Source organism: Numenius arquata, chromosome 10 (genome assembly GCF_964106895.1).
Source record: "Numenius arquata chromosome 10, bNumArq3.hap1.1, whole genome shotgun sequence".
NCBI classification, from domain to species: domain Eukaryota; kingdom Metazoa; phylum Chordata; class Aves; order Charadriiformes; family Scolopacidae; genus Numenius; species Numenius arquata.
This window is the reverse complement of record NC_133585.1, coordinates 22,261,189-22,288,986: the sequence shown is the minus strand read 5'-3', so window position 1 is coordinate 22,288,986 and position 27,798 is coordinate 22,261,189. Positions and strand designations below refer to the sequence as shown.

The 27,798-nt window shown below is 45.0% G+C and overlaps 1 protein-coding gene across 2 annotated transcripts; it reads left to right on the top strand.

The window, feature by feature from the left end:
• The first annotated feature begins 1,925 nt into the window (after window positions 1-1,925).
• On the top strand, window positions 1,926-27,798 carry LOC141469367 (putative neutral ceramidase C). Of its 2 annotated transcripts, none has more exons than XM_074154866.1 (20): window positions 1,926-2,052; window positions 3,879-3,958; window positions 4,367-4,516; window positions 5,119-5,295; window positions 5,696-5,823; window positions 6,442-6,519; window positions 7,532-7,652; window positions 9,088-9,213; window positions 13,151-13,237; window positions 14,158-14,262; window positions 14,393-14,474; window positions 16,023-16,138; window positions 18,620-18,714; window positions 19,365-19,404; window positions 20,177-20,272; window positions 21,148-21,243; window positions 21,864-22,013; window positions 22,803-22,862; window positions 23,566-23,654; window positions 27,609-27,798. In XM_074154866.1, the coding sequence occupies exons 1-20, from the start codon at window positions 1,926-1,928 to the stop codon at window positions 27,796-27,798; spliced, it is 2,193 nt and encodes a 730-aa protein (XP_074010967.1). The 2 variants fall into 2 exon arrangements, with proteins under 2 accessions (XP_074010967.1, XP_074010966.1); XM_074154865.1 differs by having other exon boundaries at window positions 1,926-2,094.

Below are 27,798 nucleotides of genomic sequence, written 5' to 3'. Positions count from 1 at the left end.
ACTTTTCAGCTTGAAACAGATCTCAAGCTGAGAAATGTTCCTGTAGACGCTGGGACACGCGAGGGATCTCAGGTAAGTTTGCATGAGGTTTCACTGGGATTTCATAGGACTAATGTTTGCTTCTTTTAGTATTGCTTTGGCAGTTTAATCAGTTGAAAGAAGAAAACTGTAATTGCTTATCGTGTAGATGTGCTTAAGGCTGGTGCTGTGATATCGATTATCTGGACAGGTTGTGGTGCCATACGGCTGGCTGTCCATGCTGTGCTTGGACAATAAAAAGAAGAGTAAGGAAACCCATAATATTAGATCTGTTGCCACTAGAAAACTTGCTAGGTGAAATTCAGCAATGATCATGACTGCTGTAGCTTACCATGGCAAAAGAAGCTGATAAGAAAGGTCACCTATAGCAAGTCTGGATGACTACTTGGCTCTCTGGTGATGTTAGTTCTCATTGCAACATTTCCAAGACCATAAACACTCATTTCAGCAGTTATTTTCTACAGGTTCATTGTTTCCAGGACATATCACCTCCAGGGAATAGCCTGCAGGCATGAGCTTTACCAAGCCCCATGCCAAACCCACCATAAGGTAAATGTTACCTCCAGGAAAATTAGAGGCTCTGCCTCACTCTTCCCTTTCTAATGGCATGTCCATCCTTCCCCATCTACACTTGGGCCCCAGCAGTGCCAACACCACAGCTACCTGGGGCTGTGTCCAGGTGAATTGGGGGCATCCCCAAGGATGGAGACCTCCCACCACCATAGACAAGGAACCAGTCCTTTGGCCAAGGGTGGTATTTGGTGGTTCAGTCACAGGCAGAGAAATGGGATCTGCAGTAAGTTTTATCTACTAACACATCCAAGGACACATGGAAACATCCTAAGCTATTTAAAAGGCTTATTTCTACCTTGCACAGATGTTTACAGTAAGGGCAAAAGGTACTTCTTTACTACTTCCCACCAGGCAAGACTGAAGCCCTTGACATGAATTTCAGGTGCCAAATCAGAGGTCACCAGAGCTTTTATCAGAGAAGGAGATAGCATATTTTCCCATAGCTGTATTTTGAATAATTTTTTTGGTTAATCATTGACCCAGAATAAACCTCTGTCCAAGGAGGAAGAATATTATACAAAAAGTAAACCTAAATAGCTCTGCATATGATCAAGAAAGCCGGAGTCTATACAGAATCACAGAATCTTCATGGTTGGAAGGCACCTTTGAGATCATCGAGTCCAACCACAAAAACCAAACCAAAACAAAACCAAAAAAAACCCCACAAAACCAACCAACCAAACAAAAAAACCCCACCAAACAAACCGACACAAACCAACAATCTTGGGAAAGACGAAGAGTCTTGTCTTGGAAAGCTGTCTCAACTACTACTTTATCTAGCCAGGAGAGAACTTGGACGTGCAATGGGGTGTGCTTTTCCTTTGCTGAGTTTCCTGAATTCACCTTTATCATGGTGACAATACTGTTCCCTGGTGTGCTCTGAGAGAGCGAGCAGCAGGAAAGCTGAGAGGCTTCTGGCCACAACGTCTCCCTTTGCTGCTCAGCGAACATAGGATCTGGTGGAAGATTGTGGGGTTTATTTAAAAAATTTCTTCAAAAGAGCAAGCAAAGTGTCCTGGGAAATGCAGGATCAGTAATTCAGTCACTCACCCTGTCCTATAGGACCTCGTGATGGGGAGTGATCGCTGCTTACAGGAGATATATTTTTGCTGTCTTAAGTAAATTGAAAAATAAATCTCCACTTCCCAGCCTTGTCGCTGCTGCTGCCTGCTCTGACACTGGGATGGGGAACAAAAACCATAAACAGGTCTTTGAGGGTGCAATGTACTGCTCTGGGTGGGATGTGCCTTACATCAGGGCTGTCCTATCTGCTTTCCCCACAGGCTTCTTTCTGCTGTCACAGTGCCCGCACCATGTGTGGGAAGAGGCCCAAGTGCTCCTTCTCCCGCCTGGAGGTGATCCTCATCGTTTGCCTGGTGTTAATGATAGCGGTGACTGCGGTGCTCCTCATTCTCCACTTTCTCACCAAAGACAGCAACGGCAAGTTGAGCTATTTCAGTCCTGCCATCACACCCTGCTCGAGTGTGTGTCCAGTGCATTAATTTAAATTTAAATTAAAGGGTTACAGGTAGAGGGTCACTGGGCCACTGCTGAACCTTCATAATCTTCGCTGCGTGTGGTCCTCTCACACAGGTACGGCACAGCGCTGTTGCTGGCCTTTGTGTCAGGAGCATGGTGGTCAAACCCAATGTGAGCATCTCTTGGGGCGCGGATGCACAGCCTCGGGGTCAGTGGGTGAGACTGGCTGCAGGGGTCCAGACAACCTCCCTTCCCTCTCTCTGCCTGGTGGAGGGGGTACCGAGAGCCCCTCACTCTCAGCACGGCACCAAGGGACTTCACAGCTCTTGCAATTCCATCACAGCTCGTTTATGTCTCCAACCTCATCACCAGGCATGGGGAGGTGGGTGTCGGGAGCTGCCCAAAGTTAACTCTCAATTCACTTCTAATGTATCCCATGTTTGTCCTCTGGAGAGATAAAATCTCACAGGGAAAGAAAATATTTTGAAGCTTTAGGTGTTTCCATGTGACAGGAGTCCTTTCCCAGAGCTGGGGGTCTCCCCTGCTCTGGATGGGGCATCAACCAACATGTCAGCAATGTGATGTTCCAACTTCTAACTTTTGATCTTGAATTGGATATAGTTCATTCTTTCTTCATGTTTTTCGTTGTAACATGTAAGAGTTTTGCACAAGCAATTCCTCTCTGTCGTAGCTATTGGAGGAGGAGGTGGAGGAATGGTAATTTTAATGGCTAGCCCTGTTGACTCATGCTGTTTTAAACAGGAGACATGCCCTGTGGTCAGTCTGTGGCCAGGGTGATTGTTTCACTTTTCCGATTTAAATGACAGCCTAGGAAAGGCCAGACCAGGAAGACCAAGCTTACCCTTATCCCAAAGCCCTGCCTTGAGCAGCAGTGGCTGGGGAAGACTGTGAGGACAGATCAAGTACATAGAAATATTTTCCCACAGTGTTATCTCAGCCTCCGGTGATTTGTGGCTCTGGGATTTCCTGAGATGCACATTTATTTATTTGTTTGTTTGTTTGTTTATTGAATAGTCCTCAATGGCTTTTCTTCCATGAATTTGTCCAGGCACATCATCCATCCTGTAGAAGGACTTCTGCACCTTCATGATGGCTGGGATGCGACATGACCTCCTTTGGGAGTCCTTTTTCTCACCACTTGCCTGGGGATCATTGCCCAGAGATGCTTTTTCCCTTTGAGCTTCTGCTGGCTCTGCTGTGATTTTATTGAGACCAGGACACCAGCACTCGACACGGGACATGTTGGAGGCACCAGGGAAACATATGGATGTGCCCATCTTTCTTCTCTAGTTCTTTCCCAGTAGCTCCTGACATGCCATCCCCTTTTTCTCACTGCTGATGAGCTGAATTTTTTGTGTGAAAAACACAAAACTCTTACACCCTCATATCTGTTTCCTGCATGGTAGTGGTGGGCTTGGAGAGCTTAATCAGTGAAGCTAGGCTTGCTTCGCCCTCGCTGTGAATGCTGACACATTTTTACACAGTCCAGTGACCCTGTCTTGTGAGTTCCCCCTGCAGTTCTTCACGCCTGGTCTACCCTTTACCAAGCCAAATGCCTTAACAGCCTCAGCACACTTTGACCACATTGATAGCCCATTGGAAACCCAAGCAGACAGTATCAGCTGGATCCCCTTGTCCACAGGCCTGATGAGTCCTCTGGGGATGTCAAGAAGGATTCAGGAATGCAATCTCTTTAAAAAGGCTGGGTTGCCTCTTCCGTCCTCGATTGTCCTTGCTCATGTGTCTACTATTTGTTCTTATTATAGATTCCAGCAAAGTAACAGAAAACTACTTTCTGGGCGTAGGTCGAGCTGACTGCACAGGACCTGTGGCAGAAATTCCTCTAGTAAGTTCGGGGAATTGAACACGGGCTTGGCGAAGTACTGATTTTCATCGTCTCTGAGTATTTTTCACGTGACTTCTGGTTTAGAGGCTCTGCCTTGCCAAATGGTTGTCATCGTCAAACATCAGGTGAAATTTCTTTGGGGCTTTGAGCAACCTGATCTAATCAAAGATGTCCTGGCCTGTGGTGGAGAGCTTGGAACTAGATGATCTTTAAGGTGTCTTCCAACCCAAACCATTTTATGATTCTATGATTCTTGCAATCACGGGGCAAGACAGTTGCAGCTCTGAGTGTTCATATATTGAATGATCTCTCTCACCCTCTGGCAAATCTACTTAGAAAAATAAGTGCAAATGAATACATTGCTCAATATTTTGGCTGCATGGGCTTGATGGAGCTCTTCCTTTCCAGATGGGATATGCCAACCCAGACCAGGTGGGTGGCGGGCTTCTCATGCGCCTCTACAGCCGAGCCTTCATCGTGGCAGATGTTGATGACTCCAGGCGAGTAGTGTTTGTCAGCGCCGACATAGGAATGGTGTCTCAGAGAGTGAGGCTGGAGGTACATGGCTGGAAATGAATGATTGGCACAGTTTGAGTTGTTGCTGGTATTAGCATTAAGGTTGTAGTTATTGCTAAATAATATCAAGCATGGCAGCATGTTGGCTGTTTGCTTTGGGATCTCCTTGCAGCACGATCTCAGAGAGATGTCGTCTCTCTGCTGAAGAAGAGTCATCTCTCTGCTGAAGAAGAGCTTTTGATTCCTCAGCAAATGAGGCTGGACTTTGACCATGCCTTTCTTAGCAGAAAAATTATCACAAATACATTTGAATCATCAATATATTATCATGGTGCTTGTGTAATGCTGGGTCTCCAGCACCACAGAGGAGGGAGGGAGGTGCCGGAGAAATAGAGACTCCTTGGATGATCTGGGCTTCACTGCAAGTTGGGGATAGAGGTCTTTACTTACCAGATTTTATTATTTTAAGGCTTTTGCCAAGACAACAGCTATAACCTACTTCTTGTGATACCAGTACAGCAGTATCAGCCAGAAAGAGAAGAGCAGGAAGATGAATGGTTGGGTTTTTTTGCAAGGGCTGATACAAATCACCATAGCCTTTGGGCATGAAAAAGGTTTTTTTAGGACCACCTCCTTCCTCTTAGGTGCTCAAGAAACTGAAGAACAAGTATGGCGGGCTGTATCGACAGGACAACGTCATCCTCAGTGGCACCCACACACACTCAGGGCCTGGTGGCTACTTCCAGTACACCCTCTTCTGGATCACTAGCAAAGGGCTAATCAGACCGTCCCTCAACGCTATCGTGAATGGCATCGTAAAGGTCAGTGTCATCCAGTCTATTGCCATGAGAGTCCATAAATGCAGAAAATGTGGGGGGAGATACATTTGTGACTAATGGAGCTCTTGCTGTGGTATTCATGGTAGCACCTCCAAATGTCGCGGTCTTAAAACACACTTGGAGGTTGGTTTATGCTTACTAGTGAAATCAGATCAAAAAACAGAAGTCTTGAAGTTTTTCTTTAGAAAGAGACAGTTGTGGGTGCTTTCAAAGCATTATCATAATTTTCTTGAATATTAAGCTACTTAAGAAAAAATAAAAAGCCCTCAGATTCCCAAGAACGGGTTGGGGACAGCAGGGAAGGAAAGTCAGAGTTTATCCAGATAATCTCATACATGCCTTACATGCATGAACTAATATTCCCTGCCTTACTGCTTTTCAGAGTATTGATATCGCACACCAGAACATGAAGAGAGGAAGGCTTTTTATAAACAGAGGCACTGTAGAAAACAGTCAGATCAACCGAAGTCCATTCTCCTATCTTGAGAACCCAGCGTCTGAACGAAGCAGGTAAAAGCTCCTCAAGCGGGAGAGAAACAGAGCCCTGAAGAAACCCCTTCAATTGGGATCATCACCCAGCCATCTTGCAGCTGGTGCTTCTGGTCATTCATGGGATAGTTGAAAATGTGGAGCCAAGGGCATGGCAGAATGACACTTTTGCCATCCTGGGCGCTTGGGTGTGGTGCATCCCCAAAAATTAGTTGCAAGAGTGGGCTTGAAAGTTGTGGTTGCCCCCTCCAAGCATGTGAGGCATTGGTCAAGGATGTGATATTATCCTTTTTTAAAAAATATAAAAAGATAGAAAGAAAAAAAGTCTTTATTAGATGTCAGGATTTGAGTCGATGGCATTAAAGTGCTATCCTCGGTGCATAAATCTGTATTCAGAGAGAGGTCCACTCTGCAACCTCTGGAGAAGCAACACCTGAGGACAGTAACAACCATAACTCTTCTCTTACTTTGCCAGATATTTTCAGATGCTCTTCCAAGGTCTCACTGTGCTCTGGTAATATCTGTAATAACCTCTTCATTACCTTGCTCAACCTAGTGGAGAGTTAACATGTCTGAGCAAAGCAGAGTGTGACCACGGCTGTGATGGTAATGGGATTTCCCTGCTTCATTTTCATCCAGATATTCATCCAACACAGATAAAGAAATGGTGATGCTGAAGATGGTAGACATCAATGGAGAGGAGCTAGGACTTATCAGGTACTGACCACCAAAGTAACATGTTTTTCTCCAAATCCTCATAAACCGCTGTTCTGTAGCAATTCTGTCTTTCCGCATAAGCTCTCCTTCCCAACACTGACCCTTGCCCATACAGCATTGCTCCCAGCTAGTCACCAGAGGGTCTCTGAGTGCATAAACCAGGTCAGCATCCCTCATCTACTCTGGGACACACGGCAGCACCTGTCCCACCTACAGCTGGACACATATCCTAGCATGACGCAAAGGCATCTGGGGAACATGACCATAGCTGGTCTTCCCTTGTAGGGGTGCAGAAAAATCCTCTCTGGGGCTCTCACTGTGCCCCTCCAAGCAGATTCAAGCCCTGGCATTTCCAGGACCCTTTTGGCTCCTCTCTTCTTGGTTATTTTCTACAACACCCAACATTTCATGAAAAGCAAGCCATTCCTGCAGGCAGCATTTATGACACCTGGCTTATCAAAAGATGAGGCAGCGTTCAGCCACCCGAAGTTCAGAGCTCAAGGCCAGGCAAATGAAGTAATGTGCAGTAACAGAGACATAATTGTGTTTTCCTCGTTTAGAAGTCACAAGCAAGAGTCTGACCACATTAAGAGGATGGGGGTGTGTGTGTCTTTTTTTTAAGAATTAAAGTGTTCCTTTTTTTCATTGTTGACACTTCCTTACTCTTTGAAGCAAGAAAATAAAAAACCCTCCAAAATAGAATTCTCTGGACTCAGAAAAGAGTCAGTTCAGGTCTGAAATAGCTCTTGGTGGCCCTGGTAATTACACTGCCAAATTCTTGTGGCCTCAGTACCTGGACCATCATAGCCATGAGTCCTCCTGGTCAGGAAGGGAGAGGACGGGAATAACTCTACCCTTGTTAATCTATCCCTATGTACCAACAGTCTCCATTTATATTCTCCCAAAGAAAACTCCCATAAGTCAATTGCAAATATACAGAGTGAACAAGTCAATTGCCAATATATAGATTGAACTACACATTTCCTATATGTGTCTTCTGACTCCTCTTCAGCTGGTTTGCAGTGCACCCAGTCAGCATGAACAACACAAACCATCTTGTGAACAGCGACAACGTGGGCTACGCATCTTACTTGTTCGAACAGGAGAAGAACAAGGGGATGCTTCCCGGAGAGGTGGGATTAATTTCAGACTACTGAAAATAGTGGGGAAAAAAGGGCTGCAACAGGGAGGGGATGGTTGGTGCTTTCTATGGGCCAAAGTAGGTTCTTTCAAATAGTGAAATAATACAGCAGGGTAAAAGATGAATATTTTGATTTATTTACTTTCTTCCTCTAGAGAAGAGAAGTTGCAAGGTGTACTCTTAACTTTCCAAACTAGTAATCAGTGGGATTTGTTTAGATTTTAGGAATAAACCAAACTGATTTTGATTCAACTATTGGAAATACTAGAAAGACATGTGCGGGATACTCGATCCAAAGGGATCAATATATTGTATCTGCAGTGTGGCATCAAGTCTGTGGTCAGCCTTAGCCTTACTTCTTTCTTATGGTTTCCAGCCAGTTATGCCTTCTGATTTTCATTTATCCGAAGATTTGCCATCCTCAGAGTGCAAACACATCTCCTTTAAAAAGCATTATTTCCCCTGAAATGTAAATATGGAGATGAACCCATCTCAGAGACACTTTGAATCTTGACTTGATTAAGAGAGTATCCCATGTGTATCTTCAGCATACACCTTGAAACAGTCACCTGATTCCTATTTTAATACTCCAGGCAGAGGAACACATGCAGTTCATACCAAAGATGGAAACTAAAAGAAGCCTACCTAATTCCTGCTTGCAAATGTCTCTTTTTATAGTGGATTATCTAAAAGCTTTAACCAAGACTCGACCCTTGGTTATGGGTGCAAGTCAGTGCAAGTTGACCGGCATGCAAATCTTCTAAGAAGTGTTTGCAGGATTCAATATTTAACTCTGTGGTCTGCTAGGCACATTGTGTCTAGCAGTCTTACAAGAAAATGGCTTAAGAGCTCATAATATATCAAAATATCTTGTGTTGATGCATCCTACCTCTAAAAGAAGGGGAAAAAAATGAGATTATCTGTGAGAGCTGAATTCAGCTGACAGTCTGTAACCAGCCTTGCTTCTAGCAAGTACTGTTTGATGTTAACTTCTACAGTCAGATCCAACAGCTCTCACCCAGTCATGGTGAAAGTCTGTCAGGAAAAAAAAATCCTGTGCAAGGTGCTACAATGATCCATTAACACCTGGTCAGTAACATGAGAAACTGAGGACATGGGGGAAGAGCTGTTGAGGTGGAAGAGGTAGATGAAGAACTGCTGTCTGGATACCAAATCGGTGTGAAGGTCCCTCTGAAATGACAGTTGCATCTTGTGTGTCCTATTCTCCCTTGCTTTTCCTGTTCCTAACCCTTGGGAGACTCCTAAATCCCCATTCCAGTCTTCCCAGTAACTTCAGAAATATTTACCAACATTGCATGATCATCAGCTGGATGTAATGCCAGCCTTGACTGCAGGGAAAGCTGCAGATGATGTTTGTGATCACTGCAAGGCACTAAAATCGGTCTGATCATATCTGGTTTTGGCAGGGCTCTTTTGTTGCTGCCTTTGCATCCTCCAACTTGGGAGATGTGTCGCCCAACACCAAAGGCCCATTCTGTGTAAACACGGGGGAGTCGTGCAATAACCCACAGAGCACCTGTCCCATGGGGGGCGTAAGTATGTCTTACCTGATCTACATTAACTTCTGATAAGGAGAAAAATCGAGATGGAGCAGCAAATACAGAGCAATGTGGTGGGGCCATGTGCATGAATCACACAATCACAGAATGATAGGGGTTGGAAGGGACGTCTGGAGATCATCTAGTCCAACCCCCTGCCAAAGCAGGTCCACCCACAGCAGGTTGCACAGGAACGTGTCCAGGTGGATTTGGAATGTCTCCAGAGAAGGAGACTCCCCCACCCCCTTGGGCAGCCTCTTCCAGGGCTCTGCCACCCTAACAGCAAAGAAGTTCCTCCTCACGTTTAGGTGGAACTTCTTATGTTCCAGTTTGTGCCCATTTCCTCTTGTCCTGTCACTGGGCACCACTGAAAAAAGACTGGCCCCATCCTCTTGACACCCTCCCTTTAAGTATTTATAGGCATTGATCAGATCCCCCCTCAGTCTTCTCTTCTCCAGACTAAACAGACCCAAGTCCCTCAGCCTCTCCTCATAAGAGAGATGTTCTAGTCCCCTAATTATCTTCATAGCCCTTTCCAGCAGTTCTCTGTCCTTCTTGAACTGGGGAGCCCAGAACTGGACACAGTGCTCCAGATGGGGCCTCCCCAGGGCAGAGCAGAGGGGGAGGATGATCTCCCTCGACCTGCTGGTCACACTCTTCCTGATGCACCCCAGGATGCCATTGGCCTTCTTGGCCACAAGGGCATGTTGCCGGCTCATGGGCATCCTGTTGTCCACCAGGACTCCCAGATCTTTCTCCTCAGAGCTGCTCTCCAGCGGGTCAGGCCCCAACCAGTCCTGGTGCAGGTGGTTATTCCTCCCCAGGTGCAGCACCCTACACTTGCCCTTGTTGAAGTTCATCAGGTTCCTCTCTGCCCAACTCTCCAGCCTGTCCAGGTCTCGCTGTATGGCAGCACAGCCTCCTGCTGTGTCAGCCACCCCTCCCAGTTTTGTGGCATCAGCAAACTTGCTGAGGGTACATTCCATCCCTTCATCCAGGTCATTGATGACTACATTGAAGAGGACTGGACCCAGTACTGACCCCTGGGGAACACCACTTGTTACAGGCCTCCAACTGGATTCTGTGCCACTAATTACAACCCTCTGAGCTCTGTCTTTCAGCCAGTTTTCAATACACCTCACTGTCCATTCTTCTAATGCACAATTCCTAAGCCTTACCTATGCGGATGCTGTGGGAGAGTGTCAAAAGCCTTGCTGAAGCCAAGGTAGACAACATCCACTGCCCTGCCCTCATCAATCCATCCAGTCATGCCATCGTAGAAGGCTGTCAGGTTAGTCAGACGTGACTTCCCCTTGGTGAATCCACGTTGACTACTTCTGATAGCTTTCTTTTCCTCCACATGCTTTGAGATGACGCCCAGTACAAGCTGTTCCATCACCTTTCCAGGGATGGAGGTGAGGCTGACTGGCTGTAGTTTCCCAGGTCCTCCTTCTTGCCCTTTTTGAAGACTGAAGTGACACTGGCTTTCCTCCAGTCCTCAGGCACCTCGCCTGTTCTCCAGGACCTTTCAAAGATGATGGAGAGTGGCTCAGCAATGACTTCTGCCAGCTCCCTCAGCATTTGCGGGTGCATCCCACCAGGACCCACGGATTTGCAGATATCAAGTTTACTTAACCGTTCTCTAACTTGATCCTCCTCAACCAAGGGAAAGTCTTCCTCCGTCCAGACTTGCTCTGTTTCCTCCAAAGTCTGGGACTCCTGAGGGCTTCCCTGAGCAGTAAAGACTGAAGCAAAGAAGACATTCAGCAACTCTGGCTTCTCTCCATCCTCTGTCACCATGGCACCCGTCTCATTCAACAGCAGGCCCACATTTTCTCTAGTTTTCCTCTTGCCTCCAATATACTTGAAGAAACCCTTCCTGTTGACCTTGACATCCCTTGCCAGGTGTAATTCCAAGGAGGCCTTGGCTTTCCTCGTTCCATCCCTGCATACTCTAACAGCATTCTTGTGCTCTTCCCAAGCGGTCAGTCCCTTCTTCCACGCACTGTAAACTTCCTTCTTCCACTTGAGCTTTTTCAGGAGCTCCCTGCTCAACCACGCAGGTCTCCTGCTTCCCTTACCTGATTTCTTGCTCTTAGGGATGCACCGATCCTAATCTTGGAGAAAGTAGCATTTGCATATCAACCAGCTCTCTTGAGCCCCTCTACCTTCCCGAGCCCTAACCCATGGAATTTCTCTAAGCAGTTTCTTGAAGAGGTCGAAGTTAGCCTTCCCAAAATCCAAGGTTTCAATCCTACTTGTTGTTTTGCACATACTACCCAAGATACTGAACTCTATCTTTTCACGATCACTGCAGCCAAGCCTGCCCCCAACCTTAATGTCCTCCACCAGTCCCTCTTTCTTTGTCAGAACTAGGTCCAGTAGTACACCTCTCCTTGTTGGCTCCTCCACCACCTGATTCAAAAAGTTATCATCAATACACTGGGGGAACCTCCTGGGCTGTACCTGCCGGGCTGTGTAGCCTTCCCAGCAGACATCAGGGTGACTAAAGTCCCCCATGAGAACCAAGGCCTGTGATTGTGAGGGTACTTTCGGCTGTCTGTAGAAGGCCTCATCAGTTTCCCCATCCTGATCAGGTGGCCTGTAATAAACACCCACAACAGCGTCCCTCATACTGGCCTGCCCCTTAATCCTCACCCACAAGCTCTCAACTGTCTCTTCATCTGCCCTCAGGGAGAGCTCAATATATTCCAGTTGCTCTCTCACATAAAGAGCAACTCCACCACCATGCTTTGGTGGCCTGTCTTTCCTAAAAAGGACATAGCTATCCATGACAGACTTCCAGTCATGCGAGCTATCCACCATGTCTCAGTAACCGCAATGAGGTCGTGGACCTGCGCCCACACACAGATCTCCAGTTCTTCCTGTGTATTCCCCATGCTGTGTGCACTGCTGCATAAGCATTTCAGAGAGGGAGTTGAGCTTGTAGTTTTCACCCTTGAGGGTTGGCAGGCCTTCTGGTTCTCAGAAATACTCACTCGCTGCCCCACAAGTGCTGAGCTTCAACACCCAGGCACCTCTCTAGCAAGCCCAGTTAGGTCCCCATCCCATGTCAAATCTAGTTTAAAGCTCTCTCAGTGAGCCCTGATAGCTCTTGTCCTAGAACCCTTTTCCCCCTGCAAGATAAGCTAATCCCTTCCCTTACCAGCAGGCCTGGTGTCTTGTAAATCAAAGAAACCGAAGTCCTGCCAGTAGCACCAGGCTTGGGGCCAGGCATTGATCTGCTGGCTCTTCCTATTTAACCCCTCATCATTCCCCACAACTGGAGGGACAGAGGAGAACACAACTTGTGTCAGTCGTTCAAAGGTCCTGAAATCTCTCTTCATTGCCTTTGGACTTCTCGCTGCTTGGTTGCTGCCTACCTGAAAGATCAAAAAGGGTTAAGAATCTGAGGGCCATACTAGGGAAGGAAGCTGCTTCTTTACATCACTAACCTGGGCCCCAGGGAGGCAGCAGACCTCCCTACGTAGTGGATCCGCATATTGGGTGTTCCGGTCCCTTCAGTAGCGAGTCGCCTATGACAATGATCCATCTTTTACTCTTTACTGCAGAGGTTTTGATACAGGGGGTGGTCCAACTAGACCTTGATGACACCTCCAAGCTGGAAGAGCTGTCATCCCTGAAGAGGACATTAAAAAAAAATAGTCCCTTTTTGGACTATTCTGGATACCTCTTTCAGGAATTTACTGTGTCTTGTCCTCAGATACGTTGTTTTCTGGTCATTCAGCCCAAACTTAAATTTATATTGCTGCAAAGGTTAGTGTAGTAACCCGGTGCCCAAATCTGAGATGGTTAGCAAGAAGCAATCATTTCCCACAGTATGACAATCCCTTGTGAACTCATCCCCTTTGCAGTGCCACATGTTCTCTGTATTAACTGATCACTAGCACTTAAACAAATTTCTTAACAGGCAACGATGTGCATGGCCATGGGTCCTGGTAACGACATGTTTGACAGTACAAGAATTATAGGGCAAAATATCTACATGAAAGCAAGGGTAAGTGCTATTTTGCTCTACGACTGTGCATGAATACTGTTATTACAGGAACGCATACTCATTTAAGCAACTTTCTTGCATGTGCTTTTGTTAATGTTTGTAGATTTAAATTTCTCTAAAGTCCACATTTATATACTTGAGGAAAATTTTCCTGATTATTCAGAAAGCACACACTTTTATCATTGTATTGGTTTGGGCTTTTAATCTCAATATTCCCCATTGGTATATAATGTGGATATTGCCCCTTGTAATCTCCTCCTCCCTCCCATGCACTCATCTCAGAGGTGTTATGGTGGAAAAAATCCCTGGTGTTCAAGACTCGGCTCAGAGACACCACCATTTATTGGCCGTCTTTGGCATCAGACTCCCAAACGAAAGCAAATGTGAGTTTAAATATGCCAGCTTAAACATCCATGAAAGATACTCTCGCCCTGCTTGACTTTGCATTTACTCAGCCAGTGTCCTCCACCCTATGGGCTCCCTTACATTGGCTGTGGTCTTGGGCTCAAAAGTCACCTGAATTTATTGGTTTCTCTTCTGCGGCTTCATGTAACGTGAGAGTAGTCAGTAAGAGAACGTTTTTTGGCACCGTTTCAGGGACAGCAGCTTATAGGACCTGGAATGGGTCCAGCAGAGGAGTAAGAGCAGAAGGCTTGATGGTGGTAGTTCCCTTTTAATCACCATTTCAGATGCTTGGCCTGAAGTCACTCCAGGCTGATCGTGACTTGCAAGTGAAAGATTGTCCCACTTAGGGTGGCCCAGCATGTGTGTCAAATGGCAAGGACAAACATTGCTGTTGTTTTTAACACTGCAGACTCAGGTGTCAACAGAACGAAGAAATAATTCATATTACTGAATGTCAGAAGAACTGGGTTCCCGATTCTTCTTCCTCAAGGATTTCTATCTTCTGTGTCCCTTAGGAGCTCTATGAAAAAGCTTCCCAGGAGGTCACAGGACCCCTCATCTCAGCTCACCAGTGGGTGAACATGAGTGATGTCTCAGTGGAACTCAATGCCACGCACACGGTAAGAGCTGGAGCTCCCGGGTTGCAGGTATAAGGAAGGAAGAAATGTTATATTCTCACAGCAGGACTGGGCACATTGAGGGGAAGTGGTATTAATCTCTTTTTCATTTTGTTTCCTCCTTCTGATTAAGGTTAAAACATGTAAACCAGCCTTAGGATACAGCTTTGCTGCTGGGACTATTGATGGAGTGGGGGCTTTCAACTTCACACAAGGTAATTTTGGGAGCAGATGTCAATATGGCTTCCTACAAATGGGGAGGACATGGGGCATCCTCCAAATAGATTCAGAACCCCAGAGTCACTTGAGAACATCAATGGCTAGTTGAACCACAGTCTCCAAAGGGATGTTTTTTAGGAGGGTGTGATCTTATAACCACCTCACAAGTTTGTCTGTGTTCGTCAGAAAGCTTCTGGAGAAGAGTATGACCTTCAGAGCTGAAAGAAGGAGAGTGCTGGATGGGGAGTGGGGAGAAGAAAGAGCTGGATTTGGGGCAATCTTTCTCATTTGTTCTCATTGCCTGGAGGCTGCCAAGATGCAGCTCACCCGGCCTAAAGCTCGACTTTTCAAACCTCCCCAGAAAAGGGTGATAGTTAGAATCGGGAACTGGCTGAATGGCCGCACTCAAAGGGTTGTGGTCAATGGTTCAATGTCCAATGGGCAGCCAGTGATGAGTGGAGTTCCTCAGGGGTTGGTACTGGGACCAGTGCTGTTCAATATCTTTGTCGGAGACTTGGACAGTGGGATTGAGTGCACCCTCAGCAAGTTTGCCGACGACACCAAGCTCGGTGGCGCGGTCAACACGCTGGAGATGCCATCCAGAGGGACGTGGACAGGATTGAGAGATGGGCTTGTGCAAATTGCATGAAGTTCAATGAGGCCAAGTGCAGGGTCCTGCACCTGGGACATGGCAATCCCAGGCACAAATACAGGTTGGGCAGAGAATGGCTGGAGAGCAGCCCTGAGGAGAAAGACTTGGGGGTGTTGGTGGATGAGAAGCTCAACATGAGCCGGCAATGTGCGCTGGCAGCCCAGAAAGCCAACCGCATCCTGGGCTGCATCAAAAGAAGTGTGGCCAGCAGGTCACGGGAGGTGATTCTACCCCTCTACTCTGCGCTCGTGAGACCCCACCTGGAGTACTGTGTCCAGCTCTGGAGTCCTCAGCACAGGAAGGACATGGACCTGTTGGAACGGGTCCAGTGGAGGGCCACGAAGATGATCAGAGGGCTGGAGCACCTCCCCTATGAAGACAGGCTGAGAGAGCTGGGGTTGTTCAGCCTGGAGAAGAGAAGGCTCCGGGGAGACCTCATAGCAGCCTTCCAATATCTGAAGGGAGCCTACAGGAGAGCCGGAGAGGGACTCTTTGTCAGGAAGTGTAGGGACAGGACAAGGGGTAATGGTTTTAAATTGGAAGAGGGGAGATTTAGATTAGATACTAGGAGGAAATTCTTTCCTGTGAGGGTAGTGAAGCACTGGAACAGGTTGCCCGGGGAAGTTGTGGATGCCCCATCCCTGGAAGTGTTTAAGGCCAGGCTGGATGGGGCTTTGAGCAACCTGCTCTAGTGGAGGTGTCCCTGCCCATGGCAGGGGGGTTGGAACTCGATGATCTTTAAGGTCCCTTCCAACCCAAACCATTCTATGATTCTATGATTCTATGATCCACTGAGAACTATCCTATCCCACATAAGCAAGGAGTGGGTAACAAACGAGTTTTCTGTCTGATAGCTGCTGGAGCAGTGTTTAAAAGATGTTTCCCCCTCAAGGCTCAGTAGAAGGGGACCCGTTTTGGGATGAAATCCGGGACCAGCTGCTGGGAGAACCGTCCAATGAAACGAAAGCCTGCCACAAACCTAAGCCAATCCTCTTTAGCACCGGAGAGGTAAGGATACACTGATGTGCAGCCTGGGAAGTGCAGAGATTGCTAATCTGGGATAGGTTTTGGTAGGGTGCTACAGACAATATCTGTGCAAGCCCATACGTGAAAGAACAAGGAAGGAGCAAGAGCTGCATTGGCTTTGAAGGTATGAAAATAGAAAGCAAGAATAAGCGGTGTCATTATTTTGCATCAGAATGGGAGAGGTGGAAGTTTTCCTCTTGCAGAGCGTCTTTTCCATATATCTCAGGAGGAGGGACCAGACCCACTGCTGTCATTAGGATCAAAAAACCCAACAGGTCCACTCTGGCCTAATTCTCTGCCCCTGAAACAGCTCTCATCAGGACGCACAGGGAAAGTGCATGATGTCAGGGAAAGCCAACGGTGCATGGAGCTCAGCATTGCTCCATGGCTTCAGGATATCCTCTCCTGGTGCTCAGATCTTAATAGCTCTGAGAAGGATTATAGGATTATATATTTTTCTTCCATCCTACCTTAATCCATAAGAGGACTTTCCTTTTTGTCATGTGACAGACTGGTCCATGCAAAATGAAGTAACTCATCATGGTGCCTTTTGGAAACTTTTGGGACTGTATCAACTTGCCCATTTTCTCAGTGTTGTCTTCAAAGGTTTCTACTAGGCTTTAACTTCCTATGTAAATGTCCTGTTGACATCTCTGCTTTTCTGTCATGTTTATGCAAGGGTCTGATAGTTCTGTGAGCTATAACATTGACTGATGCCAGACTTACTCATCCACAAGTAGAATCACACCAGGCTCAGGCTGGAGGTGCCCTGGGGATCTCCAGCACAACCCTGCTCCCAGCAGGATCAATACTTGCAGCTACAGCAGGTTGCTCAGAGACATGAGCATGAGTTAGGGCAGTCAGCAAGGATAAAGATCCCCTGCTGCTTGGGTCCCTATCTCAGTGATGCCCCACTGACACAGTGAAGGGCTATTTCTTTGGTCCAGCCTCTGCAGAGCTGCTGCCCCATGCTAGGGTCTGCTCTGTCCTGGGCAGGACTTGGTGTTTGTTCTTACTGAACTTTCCCAAAATTATACTTACAACTTTAAAAAAGAAAATTGATGCCCATTTTCCACCTGATGTTCCCTTGGCATTAAGGCAAACGCACTGTAGTGGAGCAGGATCATGTCTAAGGTACTTTAGAGCACTTAGATGATGCCATCTGGATGACGCATTTGTTGTTATTCCTCTCATCAGTCTCTTTAAAAGCTTTCCTACTCTCCCTTTCTGTTCAATCAGTTTCTCACTTCATCTTTCATAAAAAGAGGTCCAAACGCAGAGCCTCATCCCACCCCATCTCCTGCATTCAGGGTGGTGCTACTGAGAGTAAATTACACTTTGTTCTTACCATTTTATCACCCTTTGAGCATCCTTTTATGGATGCTGTGGCAGAACTCCTGCTTCTGATGTGCTTCACAAGGTTTTGTCACTCATGTTTTGCCCTTGGTAAATTGCTCTCAAAAATCTTTTTGACTTGGTTGAGTGGGATTTTGCATTTCACTTGGTGAAGCCATGCTACCCTTGAACTCTTGCTGTTCTTAATTTCATTTTAACAGGCTCTTTCATTTTTATCTAGCTTTTCTTTTCTTCTTTTCTCTTCTTTTCTTTTCTTTTCTTTTCTTTTCTTTTCTTTTCTTTTCTTTTCTTTTCTTTTCTTTTCTTTTCTTTTCTTTTCTTTTCTTTTCTTTTCTTTTCTTTTCTTTTCTTTTCTTTTCTTTTCTTTTCTTTTCTTTTCTTTTCTTTTCTTTTTTCTTTCTCTTTTCTTTTCTTTTCTTTTCTTTTCTTTTCTTTTCTTTTCTTTTCTTTTCTTTTCTTTTCTTTTCTTTTCTTTTCTTTTCTTTTCTTTTTTCTTTTCTTTTCTTTTCTTTTCTTTTCTTTTCTGATGAAATGCTGGTGTAGTGTGTGTTTTGGCTGCTGCAATGGTGCTGAGTCTGAGGTGTGGTCCCTGCTAAGGGGCATTTTGAAGTCAGGGCTAGGTCAAGGGTTCCCTGAGCATCACCCTCTGGGTGACTCTCCCTCTGCATCACAACCGACAGTGCATTTGCTCTGCTAACAAAGAGGTAACTCTCATTTCCCATCCCCATCAGGCTCTCTGATCTCACTCATTCACGTTTGCTCTCCTGATCAGATGATCCACCTTATTGATCCTACCACTATCATTTTCCCATGCAGGTTGGGGGTTTCTAGGTGCTACCCTTACCTTATTTACCCACTTTTCTTTAAGCTAACCCTCTGGCCACACCTTTTTTGTTGCTTTACCCATAGTATTTACACGTGCCCTATCTGTCTGTTATGGTCAGACAACTTGCTGTACACGTGGAGGTAAAGCACTTTCTCATGTGCCTGTCTACCAAGTAAATTTATCTGCCTGATTTATGATTGTAGGAAGGAGAATGCTTCAGCTACCTTTTTTTTGCTACTGCCCTACTATAGTCATATCCACTTTTTTTTTTTTCACCTCAGATGACTCGGCCTCACCCGTGGCACCCTGACATTGTGGATGTTCAGATTGCTGCCATTGGATCTCTGGCAATCATTGCTGTCCCCGGAGAGTTCACGTATTTATTTCTTTGGTCTTGTTCTATGTGTTGCAGCTGGAAGGGTTTTATTCAAACTACCTGTGGCACTTCTGCATGCATGGGAATGTAGGCTAAAAATTGTCCCCACAGCTGACAGCTGTGTGGGCACTACACATATATGTCCACTGTATGTACTTGTTCCTTTGGTTACCTGGGATTTCCCATTTCCTTCTCCATTCTGTAAACTAGCCATGGGAATGAATGAGATGCAAACAAGCTTCCTAAATAATGTCAACTGTTCATTGCAAAATGCAGGTTTGATGAAATGAAAGGAACTTTTAAACTTTTTTTTTTTTTCCCAAGCCACAAACACTGTAATGATGAATTGCACTGTCTGTTGATGGTACAATGGTGAAAATCTGAACATAATAATGATTTATTTATAGCACTTTCTTTTTTCTATGCCACCCCACACTGGAGTGCCTCCAGCCTCACCCTGCGTGTGATGACGTATGTGAAATATTTAGAGGTGGTTTGGCTGTGTCCATCACAGAGAAGCCTTAAGGGATGCTGAGAAACGCTACAAGTGCTATGTGAATTTCTGGTGGTGTGCTGCATGTCCAACTGGTGATTCCTGCTTTAGCTCCCTGCATTTCTGGAGACTAACATTGTTCCCTTAATGCCTCTAGGACCATGTCTGGGCGCAGGCTACGGGAAGCTGTTAAAAAAGTAAGTTGCTGAGGAAAAGATTTTTCAGAGTGCAGCATCTGGAACTTCATGTTTCTTGATTCTTATGGTTTTTCCTTTGTCTCCTCCCAGCTTGGATCATGGGTCTCATGTCTCACAGATGTTTCCTTCTCACAATTGCTTCAGACACATTTTGCAAAAGCTTACTGACATGTAGGAGAAGTTAATACCCTCCCCTAAAAAGCAAACCCATTGAGTTTCAACCCATTAAGCCAGCACAAGCTATTCAACTGATGCTAGCAGGAGTTTTGTCTCTAGGATGGAACGGTTTAGCTCCTTAATCCCTACCAGGATTTTGCAACATGAGAGCAACTGGAAAAAGATGGCAAATGTATTTTTTCCATTTTCCTGATTGATACATCCTATTTTCACCTGCAGCCTAAATACCATCTTAATCTCAGACACTGTCTCCACAACCCACTGAGCCTGTCTCACATAGTTCTGTCAACAATTTTTGAGGAAGTATACTGATATCAGCTTCCAAAACCCCCCTAAATTTATTGAATTTACTGGGGTATGATATCATTTCTCCTCTTTTTCTTTGGAAAGTTAATAAGAAATGTTAATAAATGCAAATTACACTTGTAGGGTTGCATTCCTAAGCAAGCAGCCCCATCCCCACTGTAGCTTTGTATTCTGTCCTGGTAGATAATAATAACAATAACAACAACAAAAATAAAAATAATAATAATAATATAATATAATTGTGCATTAAGAAGTTGTTACAAGGTAAGTGACTTATTTCCTTTCTTAGGAATTTGATTCTCATGGTACACCAAGAATGGATGTCGTAATTGCAGGTCTGTGCAATGTCTACACCCATTACATTGCCACCTATGAAGAATACCAGGTAAATGCTAAAATTGTGGATTGAACATGTCTAACCGAGCTCAGCTTTTGGCAAAATGGAATGACAATTCATGCAAAATTATGAATGTTTAGAGCACTTTTCTTTTGCCACAAAAAGCTGGAGAATCTGTGACAGAAATCACAAGACTTCTTTGTTTATTCTGGCCCAGGAAACATGGTCCAAGGGCCAATGTGGTTTCCTGACCATAGCTTTTCCATATTCATCATCCATAGAGTACATATGGATGCTTTAATGTGGAAATGGTCAGGAACACTCAAGGGACATCCTGTGAGTTCAGGTCTGTTTCAGCAATCTCCTGATGACTTGGATGAATTAGAAATTATCTTCATAATGTGGCAAAACTGCCAGAAGAAAGATTTGGAGCTGTAGGGTCGTAAAATGAACATAAATTGCAGTGCCACTTGCTGTGGAAAAGACCACAATATAGCTTGCAAGATCCAGTTTTAAGGGTCCCCACAAGGCACAGTATATGCTATGCTTTGAGGAAGATGTGGACCATTGGATGGACTCCTTCGGTTTAGAAACCCTAAACTGGAAGGGAAGGTTAAAAGAACTGTCCAACCCAAAAAGTTGGAGAGGAGACATCCTATATCATAAGCCTTTAAAAGAGTAAAAGAGCTGTGATAACTGGAAGTGACAACTGGTCCTCCCTGTTTGAGATGGATTGAAGAATGAAGAGTAACCTGAAATTGCAGCAGAAACACTTAGGCAAGTTGTTGGGCTGCCTCCCTAGCAGAAAGGGATTAAATAAACCCCTGCAGGTATAGTGCTGAACTTGTCTTGGAGCAGGATGAGCTGTATAAATGGCTAAAGAGTCCTTCAACCCCTCCTTTTCCAAATTTTTCCTTTTCTAGGCTCAACGATACGAGGCTGCATCAACTATTTATGGGCCGCACACCCTTTCTGCTTATATTCAACTGTATAGAGGACTTGCAAAGGCTATTGCTACGGTAATCAAAATTTTCTGTATGCCACATGCTGCTGGAGACATTTAAATCCTGTAAATGGTGATGTCTGTATTTGTTCCTCAATGAGGTTGCATGTTTGCTACTATCTCTTTCCTCATAAGAACCCGTTTTGAGAAATTCTCATGTGGTATGAAAATAATTCCTGTAATGGGGGTCTAACTTCACTTGAGAAATTCTGGGGGGTTTGTGGTTCAAAGTTTAGGAAACAGGTACCTCCAACCTTTCAGCATGGCCTGAAGTTGCTCCTTTTCTACCAAGAGGAAAAAAAATCTGCTACATTTGCTGTACATGGCAATGTTCATTACCATTGTATCTGTGGGCCGTGTGAACAGGCAGGACTGGTGGGTGGGCGCTGCCTCCTGAAGTCATGGGATATGCTGGTGGCTGGCTTGGGGAGACCTCAACAACAGGGCAGCAGGTGTCCTGCATGCAGAGCACAGATGAAGGTCTTCTTGTTTGTTTTTATGTTTGCTTTATTGCCCTTGCTCTTAAAAATCTATCTAAGCAATGGACTTGGATAAAGAGCCACATCAGTGATAGGAGATTAGTTAAATACTTGTTATCTATACGTAAGTATAATGAGCACATCTTCCCTCTCCCAGAATACAGTTCAGGATTTGCCACGTGGTCCAGAGCCCCCATTTTTCAACATAGGTAACTTGACTTTGGTGCCTGCTCTCATTGCCGACCGCGTGCCGGTGAACAAGACATTTGGGGATGTGCTACAAGAAGTGAGACAACAGTATCGAGCGGTGAGAGCTTCAAGTATTTGCTAAAACCTGCTTAGGAAATCATCTTTAAATTCTTATCCTTCATCCAAAAAAGTCTGTTTTCTAAAGTATCGTGGTACCCTCCCGACCGAAAAGGTCTTGTTGCTCTTAGTGAGCTTGAAAAGGCAGAGACAGAGCATTTTTATGTCAATGTCATTGTACTGAATGTGATTAAATGGATGAATGAAGGGGAAAATAAAAGCCTGTTATTCAACGTGAAGAAGATTTCCCCTTCAGCTTCAACATGAAATAACAGTTGATGATTAAATAGGCAAATTTTGTACAGTGATTTCTTTACGAGCAGAAATTAGGTCACCTTTGATGCCTCTGGTACGGAATATGAATGAAACAAAAATGTCAGAAAGGGTTCAGTTTTCAATGCTCAAAATTTAGATAAGGTCTTCAGATCAAGGATTTTGATCTCATTGCTGTTTCCAGCAGTAAGGCAGGAAGAAGGCAGGGAGGCATTCTTAAAAATCTCACCTATTTCCCTTCTTCTTTTACACAGAAATCTTATGTGTAAAATGTGAAATCTTATGTGCTACGCTGGAGTTTATCCAGCAAGCAGGACAAGTGGAACAGCAAGGCACAGAATACCAGTTCACAGTATAAATTGTGTACTGCTATTGCAACAACTGATTTAAAACAAAACACAAAAAAACCCCACAAAAACCAAACAGACCACTAAAAAACTCCTACAGCATCTTAAAAGGATATTCTTAATGTGCAATATGCTGCTCAGTCTTTAATATAAATCTCAATTTTCCCCAGAGAGAAGTTGCTGAAGTAACTTTTGTGGGCGCGAACCCCAGGAGCTCTGCAGAAAATGCGGTAAATATAACATAAAAACGCTGCAATTGGGGATGTTCAGGATTAGTGAATATTTAGTTACTGCCTCAGCCTGACGTATTTTAATCTTTGATGTACAGGTTTCAGGAGTAAGGTCGTGTGCTTCCAGTGCTTTTTTTATCTTTGCTGGGAGTTCAGAAGAAGATAGTTTCTCCATTAAGCATGCACTTTGGGTATTCACACGACCAGAAAACTTTTGGGGCAAAGTCCTTAATTTGGTCAGATATAGTCCATTCATGATCTCTTCTTACTATTGAAGTCAGAGGCACCCATGTCATGCGTTAGACCAGACACTCTTTCTTGGGCAGTATCCAGTGCCGTCCAGTTGTAGCAAGCATGGTCTCTAGTCTCCATCCTATTAGCCTGGTGCATTATTCTAATAATACAAAGAAAATTAAAAAAATACTTAATTTGTCCCATCACCCATCCTGCATAGACATTGAAAGCAAATACCCCACCTATTCATTCTCTTTTTAATGCTCAAGTTCATTACTTGTTCTCTATGTCATTTACTATCTTAAATTTGTGCTTTGTCAGTGAAATATAAGCATTTTTGCTAGTAATTACTGCATTTGCCAGTAAAGGACACAGAAGTATAGTCCCTTCTCCAGTTTAAAGTGACACAGAAAAGTAGGCACATGCCTGACCCTTCAGCATCTGGCTAACTCTGTTATTTTTATTCCAGACTGAACACAACTTCCTGACAGTGGAGAGATACACCAGAACTTCAGAGAGCTGGCACGTGGTAGAAAACGATGCCTCCTGGAACACCAGGTGGGTGCCATGACCAGATTTCACTATTCCACAGACTTCAGGTTGAGTTTAACCTGAAGGGCTTCTTTTCAGAGCTCCCAAACATAGGTTGGTCTTGTCACTGCAGATGGTGCTCTCTGGGGATGGGTCCGTCCATATTTGAGTGATTAACTTGTCAAGACCACAATAATCATTTTTCCCTAACTTCTGCAATGAAGGCTTAAAAGTTTGGGAAAGGTAGAAGGAATAGCACAAATTGCAGAAGGTTAGTGGTCCAACTTGTTCGAAACCTACATCCATCCATCTGTTGTACAGTGCTGATGATAGGATACCCAATAGAAAATATGAGAGTTCCACCACAGTAGGGTTTTCACATGGAAAAACTGGCCAGTTTTGCTGTGCATCATAAAGTAGAAAGAGTCAGCAATTTAAAAAAGTTTGTAAAAGTGCAAATTTAAGGTTAGAGATGTCAGTCTTAAGGAAAAATATCCACTAAGCAACAAAGCTGCTGTCACCTTTTAGAGCTACACCAGAAGTCAGAACATGAGATAGAAATACCAAAGGCATCTTTTGTCAAAGCGTTCAATTTCAAGTTTGAATAAAACCAGACATTTTCCCACCTGCCTCTGCAACCTATCTGTGAGAAAGCAGACCCCCAAAAATGTCTGTCTTTTCGTCTTCTGACCTTGCAATGTCCCAGCGCAAAAACAAGGTCAGAGAGGCAACATTCCCAACAGCTTGGCTTCATCAGGAAAGACTTCCTCTGGATTTATGACAGGCATTTGATAGGGGATAATTCTCTCTACCCAAGTGCAACCAGCTGCTCTCTAAACCTAACCCAGTAGTCAGGACTCCGACTGTCCCAACACAGGAGATTTATTCCTGCCTGTACTTGGAGCTCTGTTTTTCTAAGTGCTTTGCCCTCTGTTTAACACTATGTTACTTCATCACTCCCATTGATGTCACCCTTTCCAGTCAAGTCAGTTCCTGCTTGAGTAAAGGAAATGATGGCATTTTATCACCCATATACGTAGCCCTGCCGCCTTCCCTTCTCTTCCAAAAAGCCAAAAGGTTTCCCAAAATCTTGGCGAGGAACACTGAAAATGTTTAATAGCACATCAATCGAGAAGATGAAAAAAATATAAAAGTGCAAAACTTGGAGAATGTACTACCACGGTGCTGGAAAGATGAGAATCTAAACATCTTATTTTCCTTCCTGAGAAAGGTCAGACTTTGGGTCTCCGAACATGCTTAAGTACTTCTGCTGATGAGGAAGAGGAGCTGTTTGGCCTTTTCCTGCCTTAAGGGGCTGGCCAGAAGGCAAACCAATACAGACAGTAATGTCTCCCTTCCTGGTGCCCCAGGAAAATACCAAACACCACAAGAAAGGGGAAATGATTCTGTTAAGGTGAAAATTAGTCACTTTGTACAATGTCAGTGTGTTAACCTTGAAATGTCAGTAATTAAGGCAATGAGGACAGGGAGAATCAAAGATTTTTACTAGGTATTAGTGGAGTCAGACTGTGTTTTTTAGTACAGGAAAAACTAGTGTTTGATACCATTGAATGTGAGGGGAGTAGTGCAAGAGAATGCGTTATTTGTTAGCTTAGTGTTGCAAAGTATTAAATAGATTATAGCTACATTTGTAAAATGCATATTTTCAAGGATCAAAAGATAGGAAGGTTTACTTAAAGGAGATGCAGCTTTTTGGGGAAGGAGATAGCTGTTATCTGCCCTTTGTCCTGTGCTCACCCTTGCAGCAAGGACAAACGTGCCCTTTTGCTGGATGCTGTCTTGGTGTGTGCAGTGGAGAAGTGTTTGGCCCCACCCTGTGTCTGCCACCCTGTGTCTGCCAGTAAATTGCTTTATTGGGACTGTTTAGGAGGAGGGACTGAGCTACAGGCAGGAATTTGCCTGGTCCTGCCTTTGGCAGACAGCTATCAGAGCTAAGACATGGTTAAATCCCCATGAACTCATCCATGAGAAGCCTCTTCCCCGCTGGGATGTGGGCTACGTTCCAGTTCCCGAGTCCCAGAGTGGTTGCCGTGTTTCACCAAGCCTGGAGGGCAGGATGGGGAGAAGGATGGGTGGTGGCGTGGATCCATCACAGCAGCGTTTTTAGGTCACCACATTACAGCCAGGCTCAGACTGCAGGTCTCTGGTCCAAATAAGCTCCCAACAGGGCCAATGCCCCAGCTATAGCAGGTGGCTTGGGACCATGTCCAGGTGTGTCAGGGCGGTCCCCAAGGATGGAAATCCCCCACCACTTCAGGATTAGTGGTGTCTTCTTGCTGTCTTCTCCTGACAACACTGTCTTTGTCCCAGGACAAGGCAGTGCCATCCACAGCCAAAACCTTGAACAAGGGCAACCAGGAAGATACATGGGCCCTGTGTCAGCTTGTGGTCTCTGTTCACCAAACCAAATCTCCCCTGTTTTTCCCGGGTTTTTACTGTCCTGGTTTAGGCCAGATTGGCCTATGGAGGCGACAGATGCTCCCCCCCCCCGCATCTCACTCCCGGGAGAAAAGGAGGACAGATAAAGAGATTTACGAGTTCAGAAGGAACTAAACTACTTTAATGGAATATTAATAATAAAATTAAAAGGAAATAATGAAATAGATACAGTATATACAAAACCGTATCAAGCTCCCAGGATGACGTCACCGGCAGGCACTGGGGAAGTCCCAGTCTGGACTCAGTGATGGATGGGAACTGGGTTCCAGGTCTGGAGTCAGGAACACACGGATCGGGATCAAAGGCAGATGAACAGACAGGGTCCTGTTGGCCACTGAAGAGAGAGAGGCTGACCCTTTGATCCCTCAGCTTTTACACTGAGCATGGGGCAGATGGGATGGAATACCCTGTTGGTCGGGTTTGGGTCACCTCTCCTGTCCCCTCCTCCCCACAGGGGGGACCCCTCTACGCTTTTCCGTTTCCGACCCTCCAACGGGGCAAATAACGAAATGAGGTTGACCTTGGCTGTTACAGCAATAAGTCTAAGCAGGAGCCTCCCTGCACACCGTTCCTTGGCATGAAGTACAAACATTGGTCTGATCACTCTGAGAGCGAGCAGTTTTCTCCACAAGATGCTGCTAATTTCAGAGAGTTAGAAGAGGCCCAGCTAAGAAGTACACGGAACAGAAAGTTGGTTCTGTTTTACCTCAAACCAGGACATTCACCCCGCATGTCTGTAAATATTTATTTCAATCTTCTCAGTAAGACTGGTATGGGGAAACTTTTTATTACCATTGCTGATGAATCAATATATTTTGTTCATCTGCTTCCTTTAGTTAAAGCCATGAAATGGGGGTGCTATCTCAGTAGACTTGATAACTCTTGTCTGGTCTGGATACAGTTAGGGAGATATCCAGCAGTGCAGCAGGTTACTCTTCATCTCCTCAAGCAGTACTCCATCACAGCCAGCTGAAAAATCCCTCACCTCCGATGACGTGTGGCTGTCTGTAGAATTTTGAGGTTGATCAGAAGTGCTTTTGCACAAGGAGTTTGCAAAAAAAAAAAGGGAGTCTGATGTGGAAAAGAATGCCAGGAGCCCTGAGCTCGATTATGATAGATTTTGCTTGTGACCTTCAATAAATACTCATCCTCTTGGTTCAGCCTTCTCCCTGAGCAGGGAAGACTGAGCTGATGAGTATTGCTCACAGAGGTAATGTTGTATGGGGTTATGATATGGAGTGGGAATGTGAGAACACATTGGTAGAAATATTCTTCATCTGCGAAAAGGACCACTGACTTGTTTTTCCATATTTCCAGATATTTTCAGCCCTGCTAGGTTTTGGGTTGGCTTGTTTATTGCTACTCTGATAGCCTAAACATTCGAGGAAAGGTTAAAAGGAGCTCTTAAAATACACTTTACTGAAGTGCATTCATCTCATTCCACTTAGTGAGCTCTTGTGATATTAAAACAAATGAAAAGTGGATTTTCTTTCTGACTGCAGTTTTTGGTTTGTCTGCTAGGTTTTACTGGACCAAAGGATTATTTGGTCGGAGCAACGTGACTATTGAATGGCACATCCCTCCTGGCACAGAGCCGGGTGTCTACAGGATACGGTACTTCGGGCACTACAAGAAAAAACTGTCTAACAATCGCGCTGTCTCTGTTCCATTTGAAGGCACATCTTCAGTGTTTGAAATCACAACTCTGTAG

Bases quoted from the DNA above. Each gene is read 5' to 3' on its own strand.
- LOC141469367 (XM_074154865.1), top strand. From the start codon at position 1,926: ATGTGTGGGAAGAGGCCCAAGTGCTCCTTCTCCCGCCTGGAGGTGATC. The intron at 2,095-3,878 runs GTGTGTGTCCAG...TTCTTATTATAG, and splicing joins TGCCATCACACCCTGCTCGA to ATTCCAGCAAAGTAACAGAA. The intron at 19,405-20,176 runs GTAAGTTGCTGA...TTCCTTTCTTAG, and splicing joins TACGGGAAGCTGTTAAAAAA to GAATTTGATTCTCATGGTAC.